Source organism: Delphinus delphis, chromosome 15, assembly GCF_949987515.2.
Source record: "Delphinus delphis chromosome 15, mDelDel1.2, whole genome shotgun sequence".
Lineage (NCBI taxonomy): Eukaryota > Metazoa > Chordata > Mammalia > Artiodactyla > Delphinidae > Delphinus > Delphinus delphis.
Genome location: NC_082697.1, coordinates 43,093,710 through 43,109,618, shown reverse-complemented (window position 1 = coordinate 43,109,618; position 15,909 = coordinate 43,093,710). Strand labels below are relative to the sequence as shown.

At 50.6% G+C, this 15,909-nt stretch overlaps 1 protein-coding gene across 1 annotated transcript in view; it reads right to left on the bottom strand.

Moving 5' to 3' along the window:
* Positions 1 to 1,937: 1,937 nt before the first annotated feature.
* NINL (ninein like) overlaps positions 1,938 to 15,909 on the bottom strand; it is a 106,367-nt gene continuing 92,395 nt past the window's right edge. The window contains exons 19-23 of the mRNA XM_060030979.1: positions 9,808 to 9,966; positions 9,000 to 9,113; positions 6,114 to 6,284; positions 4,754 to 4,867; positions 1,938 to 2,846 (exon numbers count right to left, since the gene is read on the bottom strand). Of these exons, the coding sequence (XP_059886962.1) occupies positions 2,655 to 2,846; positions 4,754 to 4,867; positions 6,114 to 6,284; positions 9,000 to 9,113; positions 9,808 to 9,966 (750 nt within the window). The 3' untranslated portion in view covers positions 1,938 to 2,654. The remainder of the gene's footprint in view (positions 2,847 to 4,753; positions 4,868 to 6,113; positions 6,285 to 8,999; positions 9,114 to 9,807; positions 9,967 to 15,909) is intronic.

Genomic DNA, 15,909 nt, shown 5'->3' with positions numbered 1-15,909 from the left:
TTTAAAATTAGATTCCACATATGAATGATATCATAATGTTTGTGTTTCTCTGTCTGACTTACTTCACTTTGTATGATAATCTCTAGGTCCATCCTTGTTGCTGCAAACGGCATTATTTGTTCTTCTTTATGGCTGAGTAATATACCGTTGTATATATGTACCACGTCTTCTTTATCCATTCCTCTGTTCATGGACATTTAGGTTGCTTCCATGTCCTGGCTATTGTAAATAGTGCTGCGTTGGGGTGCGTGTATCTTTTCAAATTATGGTTTTCTCCGGATATATGCCCAGGAGTGTGATTGCTAGATCATATGGTAGTTCTATTTTCAGTTTTTTAAGGAACCTCCGTACTATTCTCCATAGGCTTGTACCAATTTACAGTCCTACCAACAGTGTGGGAAGGTTCCTTTTTTTCCACACCTTCACCAGCATTTATCATTTGTGGACTTTTTGATGATGGCCATTCTGACTGGTGTGAGGTGATAACTCACTGTAGTTTTGATTTGCATTTCTCTGATAATTAGTGATGTGAAACATCTTTTCATTTGCTTTTTGGCCATCTGTATATCTTCTTTGGAAAAATGTCTATTTAGATCTTTTGCCCATTTCTTGATTGGGTTGTGTTTTTTTTGACATAGAGCTGCATGAGCTGTTTGTGTATTTTGGAGATTATCCCTTGTTGGTCACTTTGTTTGCAAATATTTTCTCCCTTTCTGTGGGTTGTCTTTTTGTTTTAAAGTTTCTTTTGCTGTGCAAAAGGTTTTTAAGTTTCATTAGGTCCCATTTGTTTATTTTTGTTTTTATTTTCATTACTCTAGGAGGTGGATCAAAAATGATATTGCTGCGATTTATGTCAAAGAGCATTGTTTTGTTTTGCTTTTTTAATTTATTTTTTGGCTGTGCTGTGCTGCTTGTGGGATCTTAGTTCCCCGACCAGGGATCGAGCCCAGGGCCCATGGCAGTGAAAGAGCTAAGTCTTAACCACTGGACCACCAGGGAATTCCCTAAGAGTGTTCTGCCTATGTTTTCCTCTTAAGAGTTTTTTCTCTCTGGCCTTACATTTAGGTCTTTGATCCGTTTTGAGTTTATTTTTGTGTATGGTGTTAGAGAGTGTTCTAATTTCATTCTCTTACATGTAGCTGTCCAGTTTTCTCAGCACCACTTTTCCCCATTGTGTATCCTTGCCTCCTTTGTCATAGATTAATTGACCACAGGTGCGTGGATACAAGAACCCACTTTATAGTGTTGAGTCCTCCTATCCAGGATCTGATCTTTCCATCTATTCCAGTGGTTTAAGGTTTTTCACATTCAAGCATGTACAATGACTGTACAGACAGATAGTGGGGAGGTGCAGCAGCTTCAGGACAGCAGTTGCCTCCAGGAAGGTTGAATGCAGTAGAACAGGGACTGCGCTTTTATCCAAAATGTTGTAACAATGTTTTTAATACATCTGAATGTTTATGTAATACATATGAATGTTTCTTATGAAACTGTTTTTCTATATCTTTGAAATATTTTATAGTTTAAAAAATACTTAGGGGCTTCCCTGGTGGCGCACTGGTTAAGAATCCGCCTGCCAACGCAGAGGACACAGGTTCGAGCCCTGGTCTGGGAAGATCCCACATGCCGTGGAGCAACTAAGCCTGCGCGCCACAACTACTGAGCCTGTACTCTAGAGCCCGCAAACCACAACTACTGAGCCCGTGCGCCACCACTACTGAAGCCCAAGAGCCTAGAGCCTGTGCTCCGCAACAAGAGAAGCCACCGCAATGAGAAGCCCACTCACCACAGTGAAGAGTAGCCCCTGCTCGACACAACTAGAGAAAGCCCAAGCACAGCAATGAAGACCCAATGCAGCCAAAAATAACAACAAAAAAACACTTAGAAATCAATTTTAATAGAAAAGAACTTTTATTGCAAATACAGTGACTCTTCATATTACAGTAGTTTACTCTGATAAACCAAATGGCCATAATTTATGTATATTTTGGATATAAAACTATACTTTTTTTTTTTTTTTTTTACATATAATATACTTTCCAGTGTGATGACACTTCAATGAGGAAAAGATTGCATTCACAATAGAAACCATCCTCCCTGAGTCCACAGCCCTAAAATAACAAGCACTGTCCAAACATCCCTGCAGTGGAGCTGGCCCCAACAAAGGGGCTTCCCCTCCTCTACCCCTCATCGCCAGTTGACAGTCACAGGAAGTGAAGCATTTCTGGAGTGTCTGTATCCACCCACTATGGAGAATGCCAGTGACTCAACCAGAGCAGCAACAGTGAAATGGCAGAACTGCAGAGCCCTGACTTTGCATTTTAGTCTCTGTAGCCAAGGTCAGAAGTCAAACATTAAAACTATTTTACCATTTACCTTGCTGAGAGCCCCCATAACCTGTTCCACCAGTAAGCAGCAAATTTAGGAATTTTACATAGGGACCACTAAAAAAATATATAGTCTTTTCCAACATGTCTGTTTCCCCAGCATCTGGCACATAGTCGACCTTCATTAAATGCTTGTGGGGCGAACAGAGAGTCATAATCCTCATCTGTCCAGGGGTGTGTGGCCAATGAGCCATAGAAGTTACAGCATCACAGTGGTTTACTTTTAAAAGATGTTCTTTGAAAATGAACTCCAGGAAGAAAAGCAGTCTACACAGAGAGAGATGCTGAAGCGATCTTACTGAGTAGTTTGTTGAGAGCTCTAACTCTTTCTTCCAAGAATCGGGATTTTTTCTCAGCACCTCGTTGCTTCTCTTCAGTGACCTGAAGCGCTTTCGTTAGGTGAGCATTTTCCACATAGAGCTCCTTGAGCAGCAAATCGGATCGTGTATTCTTTTCAAACTGGACAGGGGAGAAAGCCACACTGCACTGTGAATCTAATGCAGAAATGCCACGCTACCAGCTTGCCCCTCCCAGTCTTCCACGTTGTTCAAACCACAGTTTGGGGATTCTTAACAAATTGGAAGCAAATATTGGATGTAATGACAATTTTTGTTATCCTGGCAGGAGAGAGGAAATTGAGAATCTCATGAACTATGTGGTAGAGAAAACTTAAGCCAATTTTGCACAAATTGATTTTTACCATAAAATGAAGACAAAAAGACCAAAATCTGTAGGCCTCAAAAAGGAAGGAAATTGTCAAGAGTACCCAAAATGTTTGGCTCATCTCAGTGTGCTCTGCAGGCCCATCCCGTCACCCAGGACACAATGAGGCACTGTGGTCACCACACACACAGCAGCTGTAGAGGCTTCAGTGATGGGGACACAGGCCACACTAGTCAGGATGCTAAGACACAGGGGTCCCAGATTTGCGCTTCGTGAGTCAGCACTACAAACATTCACTCAAGTAGTTAACTGAGCAGCTCCGTTGGCCAGGTGCTGCCCTAGCAACAGCCCTGCTCTCACAGGGCATGTATTCCAATGGAAGGAGACAGACCAGAACCAAGCTCGCAGTTTTGGATGGTGGGACTGGTGGTGGACCAGTGTTGGGTGGTGGGACCTGCTAACAGAAAACCCAGGAGGGGACGCACAGCTGAGACTGAGGTGAACAGAGAGGGCTTCTCTGTACGTTGACATTTGGACGGAGAGCTGAATAAAGCACCGGGTAGGTCAGCGAGGCTGTCCGGCATGAACATTCCACGCAGAGCTGGCACATGTGGGGATGACAGGAATGGCCAGGAGGCCTGTGAGGAAGTCAGAGCTGCCATGCTGGCTGGGCAGGGGGCCAAGGGGAGGGGAATAGGTCCTGCAGAACCTTGAAGACCACTGTAAAAACTGCCTTTTACTCTGAGGGATGTGGAAAGACTGGAGGTTTCTGAGCGGAGGAGGGCCAACACCTCCGTCACATTTGAAGGTGACTGTTGCCGCTGAAAGCACATCAAAGGAAACAAGGACACCAGCTGTTAGGACCCAAGAGATGGGGGCTCTGTATCCCACGCTGAAGGCCTAGCTGAAGGATGAGATGGGAAGGGGTCCATCAGGACTCCAAGGTTTTGGACTTGGGCGGGCAGGTGAGGGCACAGACAGCTCTGAAGGACTCCTGTAAAGAGGAGCAGAGAGCTGGTAGGACCAGGGCTCTGGAAGGTGGTGTTGAGACAAGGCTCCAGAGGAGGGAAGGGCTGGGGCAGCGGGGAGGGGACATGGGCACATGCATTTCTTTGGGCACTTCTGGTCTTCCAGTGAAACAAGCACAGAGCACAGCTGAGGGGAGAGGTGCTGGAGGTCAGAGACAGGAGGGAAAGGGCCCACTGGAGAGGGCAGTGGGGGCGAGGGTGTAGTTGGGACAGCTCCCCGGCCACCCTGGCACCTCCACGTGCAGAAGCCTCAGGATTCACCTGGGGTTTGGGTTGAGGTTTTGCCAGGAGTGACTGCGGGAGTCACCGAGTCTGACTGCTGGGAAGGAACGTGAGGACCAGGGACAGAGAGGGTGGGAGGATGGCAGTGCCGGCAGGGGAGGAGCTGCAGAGATGCGGGGGTGGTCAGGAGCCGGTGGCCTGCACAGAGTGACGCTGCCCGGGGACCTGCAGCTCCGGATGCCGCAGATGAACCATACTTGACTGCTATGTAAGAAAAGTATTTCTACAGATTCTCATGTTTCATTTCCTGTAGCTCCAAGTAGAACTTTTAGGGCAGCAATGGCCTCTCTCTCCCCTCTCCCCCTCTCAGCGATTCCACAGGACATGGGGTTCTCTTGGGTAATGTCTCCCTGATCAGCTACTTGAATGCCCAAACGAGGCGTCATCACTCACCTGCTCTTTCAGCTCACGCACTTTCTCTTGGAGGAGCGCTTCCACGTTCTTCAAAATCATTTCCACCTCCTCCACCCGCTCTTCTGCGGCTTTCAGCTGTTTTTCATGTGCTTCCTGCACAAAAGGAGGTTAGAGACGAACACTGTACATTTTAAAAAGAATCATCACGGGTTTATTTACTTTAGAATGGAAATTAGCTGAAGTGTACAAATCTGAGTGTGTGGATAACCTTTCATCCCTAGAGGGATGGTTAGAAATGTCTCACAAGCCACAAAGCTGCATTTCTCATTGCAGTCTAAGCAGATCAGCAGACTGCTTTGTGCTAGGATTTGTCCTTTGAGTCCTAAATGACTCAAAGGTGAGTTTCCCCAAACACGTTAGTCTTTCTAAAGGATTTGACTAAATTTCTTTGTTTTGTCAATAATCTCTCACAGCTTAACTGTCTCTCCAGCATAACGTTTTTGCAGAATGCTGAAAGGCTAGTCTTCATTAGAATTTGTTTTACAAACGTCGAATTTCACCCACCTTTGCAGGCTTGCGCCAGTTCCTCCCTCGTGAAGGTGCCTCACCCTCTGGCCCCACCCACCCCCCCCACCCTCACGAACTCTGAGGACCAAGATGTGCCCCGCAGGCTTACACTTTAAGGTGCTCACTCACTGGTGCCTGAGAGGGTGCTTTGAGGTGGGAACCACTGCCACCAGAAGTTGACAGAAACGGAAGCACAGAGAGGTTAACTGGCCTGAGGTCACTCGGCTGGGGTGGTGCAGCCAGGCTCCAGATCCCTGCAGTGCGTGCTCTGAGCCACTGTCCTGCTGCCCTTTGAGGCTGAGACTCTGCTTCTATGTGCCTAGATGCCTAGGGCAGCACCTGGCACACAGCCGGGCTCCCCAAGTCTGTGCTGTCACTGTGCTGACCTCTTGTCCAACCGCCCCCCACTCCCTGGCTACCTTTAAACATGCCGAGCACAGCCCACCTCAGGACCTTTGCACCTGCCTGTACCCTCACAGGGCTACACAGGCAGGGACCCTGCCCATCACCTCCCTCGCGGCCCCTCTAGCACCATCTTTCAGGCCTGGAAGCGGGGACCGTGTGTGTGGCTGCGTGGCTGGCTGCAGACACATGCAGCCCGGCAGACAGACTGGGGGGCTTTGGGGTGCCTTCTGGGTCAGCTGCTCAACGCCCCCCAGTTCTCAGGGAAAGTTGGGTCCCATAGCTTCCATAAACCAGTCCTCACGTAGTGGGACATCTGCGGGGCCATCTTCCCCTGGGCACCTGGGCAGCTTTTGGCTAAGTCACCAGAGAGCCAACCTTACCCTCCCCGTCACCCTCAGCCGGCCCTCGGGCCCCTGTCCTCACTTACCCATTCCTCCACCTGGAGCTGCCGAGCCGCCTGCCGCTCCCCTTCCAGCAGCTGCTGCAGCTCAGCCACGCGGCCCTGAGGCACCAGCTGCTCCATCTGCTCCTGCAGCTGCTGGACCGCGTGGGCGTGCTGGGACTGGGCCAGCTTCAGCCTCGTGGTGGCCCCGTACAGCTGCCCGGGGAGAAGGCACCCAGTGTTGGGGTGACTGCCCAGAGCTGCCGGGTCACTACCAGGCACAGAAGACTGCATCCCTACCTTTAAGGTCACCCCACAAGGAAAGTGTCTGCAGCAAAACCCACGATTCCTAAAGAGCCCGTTTAGCTGAATTCTGACGCCCAGACTCCATGCAGCTGGCACTTCTGCACAGTGAGAGCCAGGAAGGCCTGCCTGTAATCCTCCACGTGACCTCCCGCCGGGTTACGTAACCTTCTGTCATGTTTACCTTCCGGGTACATTACTGGGGTGTAATTCCTTTAATACTGTGACCCACGCCAGCTGTGTACGGCAACCTTCCTCTAAGTGAAGAGTTCACGCTCCTGACACCTGGCTGCGGCCGGGGTCCCAGAGGTGGGTTACACAGTGATCAGCGAGGGGCTGAGAGCAGGTGTGGATGGACCTCAGCACCCGCTCCCTGGGCACAGAACCCACTGGGGCGTTGGTACCAAGCTGTCCAGAGCCTGGCCACTTCCCCTGACGGACCACCTGGGAGGCCGGATCTCAACACCACTTCTATCACTTGGACTCTGGCAGCTTCGTCTGGAACACACAGAACTTCCCTGAGACCCCACAGACAGGAGAGGCAACAGCTCTGCCAGGGGTCCTGCCGAGGGCAGGCTGGAGAGGAGGGCGCTGGCCATGCCAGGCAAGGGCGAGGCTGTGAGCCCGCAGCCCCACTTCCCTCACCGTCCCGTGTCACTGCGTGTCTGACGGGTCCCCCCAGAGACACACCCATACACACGGGTCCAGCAGGGCAGCTACCGTGCTCTTTGGGATGAAGAGAGGGGAGGATAGTTCCCACACACCCTCCACCAGATGTAGCCTCCTCCCGACTTTCGAGATTCAGATGGTCACTCTGCAGTCACTCTGGCCCATGTCTGCGCCCCCACCCACCCGAAAGTGCTCTTCACACCCCCTGCCCAGGTTCCTCGCCACCCGCTCTCCACTTGGCTGGGTGGTACATCAGCACTGCCCGACTGAGTGCCCCGAGCCCCCTCCTTGTGAAGTGAGGTGCGGGTGCAGGCTGGGCTGCCTCCGGAGAGCCCTGCTCAACTGCCACGTGAGGAGGGGGACGTCCCCAGAAGAGCAGTGGGGCCACTGCAGCCGGGAAGCCAGGGCCTTCGCGTTCTGGATGCCCTCAGACAGCAGCCCCTCCTGCCCTGAATCCAAGCTGGACTGGCAGAATGTGGGGAAGTGATATTCAGAACTCCTGGGCACCGGCCTCAGAAGCCTAGCCACCTGTATGCTCTTCTGGGGGCGCCTGGTTGCTGTACCTCGAGAACCCCATGCCGTGGAGAGGCTGGTGCGGGTGCCCCAGTCCATGGCACCCCTGTAAGTGCCCTCTTGGACGCCTGGCTCCCCTGCTGGACCTGTGACCTTGGAACCACTCATGGCGCACCGGTGACCACTCCCTCCCTCCCCCATGGCTCTGTGTGCACCTCACCTCCACACACCCAGAGGGTCCCTAGGTGCCCTGGAAGCTCCTTACTTCCCTTCTCCACTTTCATACAGGTGTGTTTCATGGGGGTCCTCGTCTAAAGCACAAAAGGGGACGCCAGCTCATGTCACAGCAGCCTGCCTAAGTGCAGTATCTCCTGCCGTGACGGCAGCTGAATGTTGGGCAGCCCAGCGGGCACGGAGACCTCCGGCAGCCCAGCCCTCCTGCCAGCAGATGGGTCTGACTCCTCAGCCTCAAAGGCTCAATCTAGCCCAGGCAATTTCTCAAGGTTCCTTTGGCACTAAAAGTAGAGAAGGGAGCCCCCAGTACGTGGCGGCACCTCGGGGAAAGTGCCTGCTTACGGCGGGGGGCTGAGCCCACAGGAGCCTGACAGCACCTCATAAGGCCCCGGTGGGGGGTCCCGCACCCAGACCGACCCCTCTGCAGCCCCGGGCCATCTGAGAAGTGACTGTTCACACCAGGTGACCACAGCCAAGTCCAGGAGTCAGGCCAGGGGCCAGTTGGGGAACCTGGTCCAAAGGCTGGGCAGAGGCATGCGGCTTAGAGACCCTCTCCCACGGCCCTTTTCCCACTGCTGTACCCTGGCCCTCCAAGCACACCCCAGGTCTGAGTCCACACTGGGCCCGTGGCCCTCAGGGCACCTCACCCTGTCACCTCCCTTCTCCTGTTCAAACTCCTCAGAAGAACCAGCCCTGTGTCCCTGAACCTCACGCTGTCAGGCACCCGCCGTCCCTCCTGGGCCCACTCTGCTCACACATGTTTGTACCAGACCACGAACTCCCTGCCTCCCCTGAGCCTGATGCGCGCTGGACAAATGCTGCGGCAGGAGAGCAGGTGGAACAGCCACAGGTGTGTGACACCTGGGCTCCACTGGGGGCGCGGAGCGGGGTCACCTCGGGGGCTGCTCTGCCCTGTTGGCCTGGACCTCAGAGGCCACCTGCCGCGTTCCCTGGCCCCTCCATCTGTAGAGGGCACACCGGGAGGCACTGCTATGGCCTCCTCCCCTCGTGAGGAACAGGCGCAGCTCTTCACGTGGCTCACTTGAGTTCAACCCGACCCTGGACTGAGCCTGACTCAGTTGGGCCTGGCGGATGCCCAACTAGCCGGGTGACCTGAGGCAGACCAACGATGCCCCTGGCTGGACTAGTCCCGGCCAGGCTGTCAGAGGCAAGGCTGACCCCTCCCGGGCTGGGACCACCGCACACACCCACCTGGTCCCGACTCTCTTCAAGGGCCTCTCTCAGCTGTGACTGTGCCAGTCTCAGGCTCTGACGTTCCTGAGTCACGTGTTCAAGTTCAAGTTCAAGTTTTTGGATTTGGTTATCCTGTTTTTTAAAAATCAATTTCACAAGTATAAGAAGTATCTTAGCAATGTGATACACGTTTAATGCAGAAACTTCAGAAAAGCAAAAATTACAAAATTCAACTCATCCATGATCCCAGCAGCCCGAGGACCCCACCCGACATTCTGCTGTATCTCTTGGCCCTCCCTCCACACGCACGGACTTCTGTCACTAAGACGTTGTATGCTGTGCTTTCCCCCTCTTATTATATCTTGAGTGTTAAATACTTTTCAGAAACATGGTTTTTAATGGCTGCACCATCATTTACTGACTAATTCAATACTGTCGATGATTTAAAGCTGATTCCAATTCTGTTTTGCTATTATAAATACCACAGCAATGAAAATACTTCCAGCTAAGTCCGTACACAATTTTCAGTAAAGTTCCCACTAGCAGAACCATGAAGCCAGAGCGCATGGACGTTCTTGATGCTCTTGACGTATATTTTGCCATACTGTCCTCCGGAGAGGTTGTACCAACTTACTCTCCTATCATCAAGGTTTAATTCCTCTCTACTACTTTTTCTAGATACCAGGCTTTGTAAAAGCTGCTGAAGACCACATATTTTCAGGGCTTGCTGGTTAAGTCCCTCCCTTTACCTCCAGGCACATCAGGGCTGTTCCTCATCTGTTTTAGGCCAGCCTGTCTGCCCCTCCCTGCCGCGCCGGCCACTCACCTGCAGCTCCTCCCGGCATGCCGCCTCCTCCAGTCTCTGTGTCAGCAGCTGAACAGTGATGTGATTCTTCTTGCTCTGGGCCTGGTGGGTGGAGGCCTCCTCTCCCAGCTGCAGGACCCTGTGGTTGAGCTGGGACAATTCATCCTTGCATTTCTGACTCTAGAACAAAAAGGAATAAAACACAGATGAAAAAGTTTTTTTTGTTTTTTGTTTTTTTGCTGTACGCGGGCCTCTCACTGTTGTGGCCTCTCCCGTTGTGGAGCACAGGCTCCGGATGCGCAGGCTCAGCGGCCATGGCTCACGGGCCCAGCCACTCCGCGGCCTGTGGGATCCTCCCAAACCGGGGCACGAACCCGTGTCCCCTGCATCAGCAGGCGGACTCTCAACAAAAAGTTATTTTTTTAAACCAACAGCATTCCAGGGTTCTCAACCAGGGACACTCTTGCTCCCCGAGGGACGCTTGGCAATGTCTGGAGACCATTTTGGTCATCACAGCTAGTGGGGTGGGGTTACTACTAGAAACTAGTGGGTGAGGAGCTCAGCGTCCCCAGAGTGATGGGCTCTCTGGCCACGGGGCAGAGGATGAACTCTGGTCCATCCAAGAAGCAGCAGGCTGGGCACCAGGGGGGCTCACAGCGCATCAACATCCAACCACTGCTCTGGAGAACTGGCATGGTTTTCTTGTTTCTCCCACGGTTATTTCTAACATTATCTTAAGCAATTTGAAGGGAAAAAAAAACCCTCGTTATACTTGAGGCACGTGATTCTCTTCAAATCACTGTCATTAAACACAAAATCCGAGGCTCTCGGTGGGGGGAGCACACTGATAAAATCTCCCACTTTGCGGGCAGCGGATGCTGGACCCTGGACGGTGTTGCCTGGGATGAAACAGCAGCCAGCAGGTGACACACGGAAGTGCGTTATTTCCAACCGGCTGTCACACACCTTCACACAAACCACGTTTCGCTCATCTGCTTTTCCCCAGCAGCCGCTCTGGAGGCCGAGGGTCTGCAGCCCTCCGTGCCTCAGAGCGGCGTCCACACACAGCTGTTGGGCGCGTCACTGTCGCCCCAGGGCCGGATGTTCCCACCACATCAGCCAGGCGCAGGAAGAAGCCGGCTGGGGCGAGAGCTATGGGTCTCTCCAGGGGACAGCAGAGGTCTGAGAAGCCAGAGGTGACAAAAACACTCCCAGAGGACTTCGCTGGTGGTGCAGTGGTTAAGAATCTGCCTGCCAGGCTGCACTGAATCCATCTGGTTGTGCCTTCCACACACACACACACACACACACACACACACACACACACACGTATAATGATTGATTACTTAGAACGAGTTCCTCTAGGATGACATTTTCTTCTCTAAATTAATTTTTTCTTTAAATTTAACCTTCAGTTTTGAGTCACTCAGTTGGCTGTTTCATCATATGATTCTTTGGTTGTCTCCCAGTGATGCCAGATGGGATCAGTACAGCCCCAGGTGCTAATGGGCTGCTAGTTGCTAATGCCTATAAAATACCACCCACCCCCACAAAGGAGAATCATTTAAGAGTTCTTCGGACTTCATCTTCAAAAGTAGCCAAAGAATTCATGTGACAGGTTATCCCAGAAAATCTTTTGCAGTTAGTGAAATTAGGGTATAACTAAGAACATTCGGAATACTACACACACAGTTTAGGTGATCTTGGTATAGTGGTGGGACAGCAGTAAAGTATTTAACATGTACATGCTCTGCTGGGGGAGACTAAAGGGAAAGAGGTGTTCAGCCTAGAAAAACATTTCGCAGTGGATTTCCTATGAAGTCAATGTGTCTTGGGTTTAACTTTGAAACAAATTAAAACATTTAAAAACTGACTTACTAGCATTTGTGGATTTCAGATTGAGACCCATGTAAAAGCAGTGCTTTATTCTGTGAAAAAAAAAAAGAATCCACCAGCTGATGCAGGGGACGTGGGTTCGATCCCCAGTCCGGGAAGATCCCACATGCCAAGGAGCAACCAAGCCCGTGCACAACAACTAATGAGCCTGCGCTCTAGAGCCCGTGAGCCACAACTACTGAAGCCCGCGCGCTTTAGAGTCCACGTGCCGCAACTACTGAAGCCCGTGTACTCAAGGGCCCGCGTGCCGCAACTACGGAGCCCGCGGGCTGCAGCTACTGAAGCCCGTGCGCCTACAGCCCGTGTTCTGCAACAAGAGAAGCCACCGCAATGAGAAGCCCACACATGCAACGAAGAGGAGCCCCCGCTCGCCACAACTAGAGAAGGCCCACGCATAGCAACGAAGACCCAATAATAACAATAATAATAAAAATTAAAAATAAATAAAAACACTCCGAGAAAGAGTAAGAGCTCAGCAAGGTGTCAGGACACAAGGTTGGCAGGTGAAAATCCACTGTACTTCTATGTCCTGACAGTGAACACGCAGAATCCCATGTGAAAAACAAAACACCATTTCTGGCTTCTGGTCTGGCCTGCAAAGAGCTTGGAAGTCATCACTCCCATCCTCCCAACAAGAAAAAGCTGAGTAACTGAAAACTCAACCACTCTTCTGAGACCCATCAGAGAACTGAGGTCACAGGGCAACTCAATGCCCTGAAAACTGGAGAGACGGGCAAAGAGAGTCACAGCTCACCAGGAGCTGACGGCTGGAGCCCGAAACAAAGTGGCTACTGTGGACGGAACTGTGTCCACAAACTCCCGGCTGTGTCTGGAGACGGGGCTTGCAGCAGGTAATTAAGGTTAAATGTGCTCAAGAGGCGGGGTCCTAATCTGACAGGACAGTGACTTTATGAGAAGACACAGTGAGAGGGCATCGTCTGCAAACCCGGAAGAACCTTGCCAGAACCAAGTCAGCCTTGCCTTGATCTTGGACTTCCGGCCTCGAGAACCGTGAGGCAATAAACTTCCGTGGTTTAAGCCACCTGTCTGTGGCATTCTGTATGGAGCCTGAGCGGACTAAGACAGTGACCATTCTGAAGCACACAGAGCGCTCTGTTCTCCTGCCCTCAAGGGAAATGTCCTTTTTACCAGATCAGAACCAGCGTGGGGAAGGGGATACCCAACTGCAGCCCCCTCTAAACTTTCTGACTCAGTACACACCTATCAGAGTGGCTAAAATAAAAGAGTGACAACACAAGCGTGGGCAAGGATGTAGGGAAACGATCAAGCACACATTGCTGGCGGGAACGGAAACTGTTACAGCCACTCTGGATAAGAGTTGGGCAATTTCTTAAAAAACTAAACATGTAACTACCACACAACTCAGCCACTGCTCTCCCGGGCATTTATCCCATGAAATGAAAACCTATAACCACACAAAGACCTGCCTGAGAATGTTCACGGCACCTCTGTGACAGCCCCAAACTGGAATCAGCCCAGCCGTCCTTTAAAAGGTGAGCGTTAAAACAAGCTGTGGGCGACTTCCCTGGTGGTCCAGCGGTTAAGACTCCGTGCTCCCAAGGGCCCGGGTTCGATCCCTGGTCAGGGAACTAGATCCCGCAGGCCACAACGAAGATCCCACGTGCCGCAGCTAAGACCATGCGCAGCCAAATAAAGAAATAAATATTAAGAAACAGAACAAAACAAGCTGTGGGACATCAATGCCTTGGAAAAGTGTCCAGCGACAGGAAGAAGCTAACCGGGGACACACAGCCGGGAATTATGATATGTGAGAAAAGGCAACCCCAAAGTTCGTATTCTGTATTCCTTTTGTACCACACTTTGAAATGACACAATTTTGGAAATGAAGGGCAGTTAGTGGTTTTCAGGGGTTAGGGGCTGGGGTAGGTGGGCAGGAAGGCGGTGGGTGTGGTCATGAAAGTACAACGTGAAGGATCTTTGTGGAGCTGGAGCTGTTCAGTATCTTGACTGTGGTCATGGAGACACGAACCTACACAGGGGATAAAATTGCACAGAACGTGACACACACACGAGTACACAAGTAAAACTGGGGAAACCCGAGTAAGGCGCATGGATTGTATCAATGTCGACATCTTGGTCGTTGATATTCATTATGGACTGATCCCTGCCAATTCACATGTTGAAGCCCAAACCCCCAATACCTCAGAGTGACTGTATTTGGAGATGGGGTCTTGAAAGAGGTGATTAAGGTAAAATGAGGTCATATGAGTCCAATATGATGGTGTCCTAATACGAGATGAGGACACAGACACATCCGAGGGATGACCACGTGAGGACACAGGGAGAGGACAGCTGTATACAAGCCGAGGAGAGAGGCTGCAGAAGAAACCAGTCCTGCCCTGATCCTGGACTTCTAACCTCGAGAACCATGAGGAAATAAACTTCTGTCATATAAGCCACTCACTCTGTGGTACTTTGTTATGGCAGCCCTAGCAAACTAACACAGATAATATTATCCTATAGTTCCATAAAATGTTACAACTGGAAGAAATTGGACAAAGTCTATTTCTCTGTAATATACTTCTCATAACCACCTGGGAGTCTGCAATCATCAATACTAATTTCAATTTTAAAAAGAATTAAAAAACAAAACCAAGAATGACACATCCCAGCTTCTGTGCTTCAGTCCAAAAGCCAGTAAGTGAGACCAAATACAGAAGGCATTTACTTATGGGGCAAAGGGAGACCAGTGTGGAGGTCAGTGCTGAGTGAGACAGGGCATTTACCTGCAGGGTAAAGGGATTAATCAAAGAGTTAAGTAAATCTATTGAAGATGAGGAAACCAGGTTTTTCATTGCTAGAGGCAAGAGTTACAAATATGGAAAGGGAGAAAACTAGAATTATCCCTGTGATGTTGGAATTGCAGATAAGAGTTTGAATTCATGGTTTTCAGTAGGGAGATATATAAATAAGTATACCTGAAACCATGTGCATGTGAGCCTAATAAATATATGTATACACTCCCTAGCTCTATGCACTGACTGCACCTGGACATAGCGATGCCCCAGGAGCCGTGAGCACTCCTAGTGCCCAGATCTTGGTCTCTAAATACCATTCGGAACTAAAAGTCACCAAGGGCTCCTTGGAGAAATAACTGCTTCCAGGACTGGGGCAGGGAAGTACTAGATGAACCTGGAATATCGTGAGGCACCAGAAAGTGAGGAAGTGTGCAAAGAATGACCAGGACCTGTCAGGAGGACCCAGAAGTCCCCCTGAGGGGGCTCTTATTGGCCAAATCTGGGATAATCTGAGCATAAAAATAAATACTGATGGTAACATATTAATAACCCATTGAATAAAACAGGAATCTATGATAGTAACATAATGATGAATAAATAAATGGAGGGCTTCCCTGGTGGTGCAGTGGTTAAGAATCCGCCTGCCAATGCAGGGGACACAGGTTCGAGCCCTGGTCCGGGAAGATCCCACATGCCGTGGAGCAACTAAGCCCGTGCGCCACAACTACTGAGCCTGCACTCTAGAGCCCGTGAGCCACAACTACTGAGCCCATGTGCCACAACTACTGAGCCTGTGCTCTAGAGCCCATGCTCCTCAACAAGAGAAGCCACCGCAATGAGAAGCCCGCGCACCACAACGAAGAGTAGCCCCCGCTCACCGCAGCTGGGGAGAGCCCGTGCACAGCAACGAAGACCCAGTGCAGCCAAGAATAAATAAATAAAATAAATAAATTAAAATAAATAAATAAATGGAGAGAAGAAAAAGCTCTTCCTTACACTAGAACACCAATTAACAAATATAAAAGGAAGCTGGGATTAGTCACCAACTGGCCACCATCACAGTAATAACTGACTCCACCAAGAAACAGAGGATGCTAAAACAAGGGGGTGAGAGTTTGATGAAGAACAAGATATTCACATCATGTCAAAGCATTTCCCCATAAAATATTCAGTAATTACCAAGGGGAAAGTAACTTTGTGGAGAAGCCTGACCAACACCACCTGACCAAGAATCTAAGTTGATGTCACTAATGCTTGTGTCCCTGGACTGGATGGGATGAGAAGGACACAGCATCACTTTGGGGATATTCACACATAATCTGAATCCAGTCACAGGGAAGCACCAGATACACCGAAACAGCCACTTGTAGTCTTCAGAAGCGCCAGGTCCTAACAACAAGGACAGGTGGACTGAAGCCACACGAGGGCCTGGGCTGGCTGATCGGGC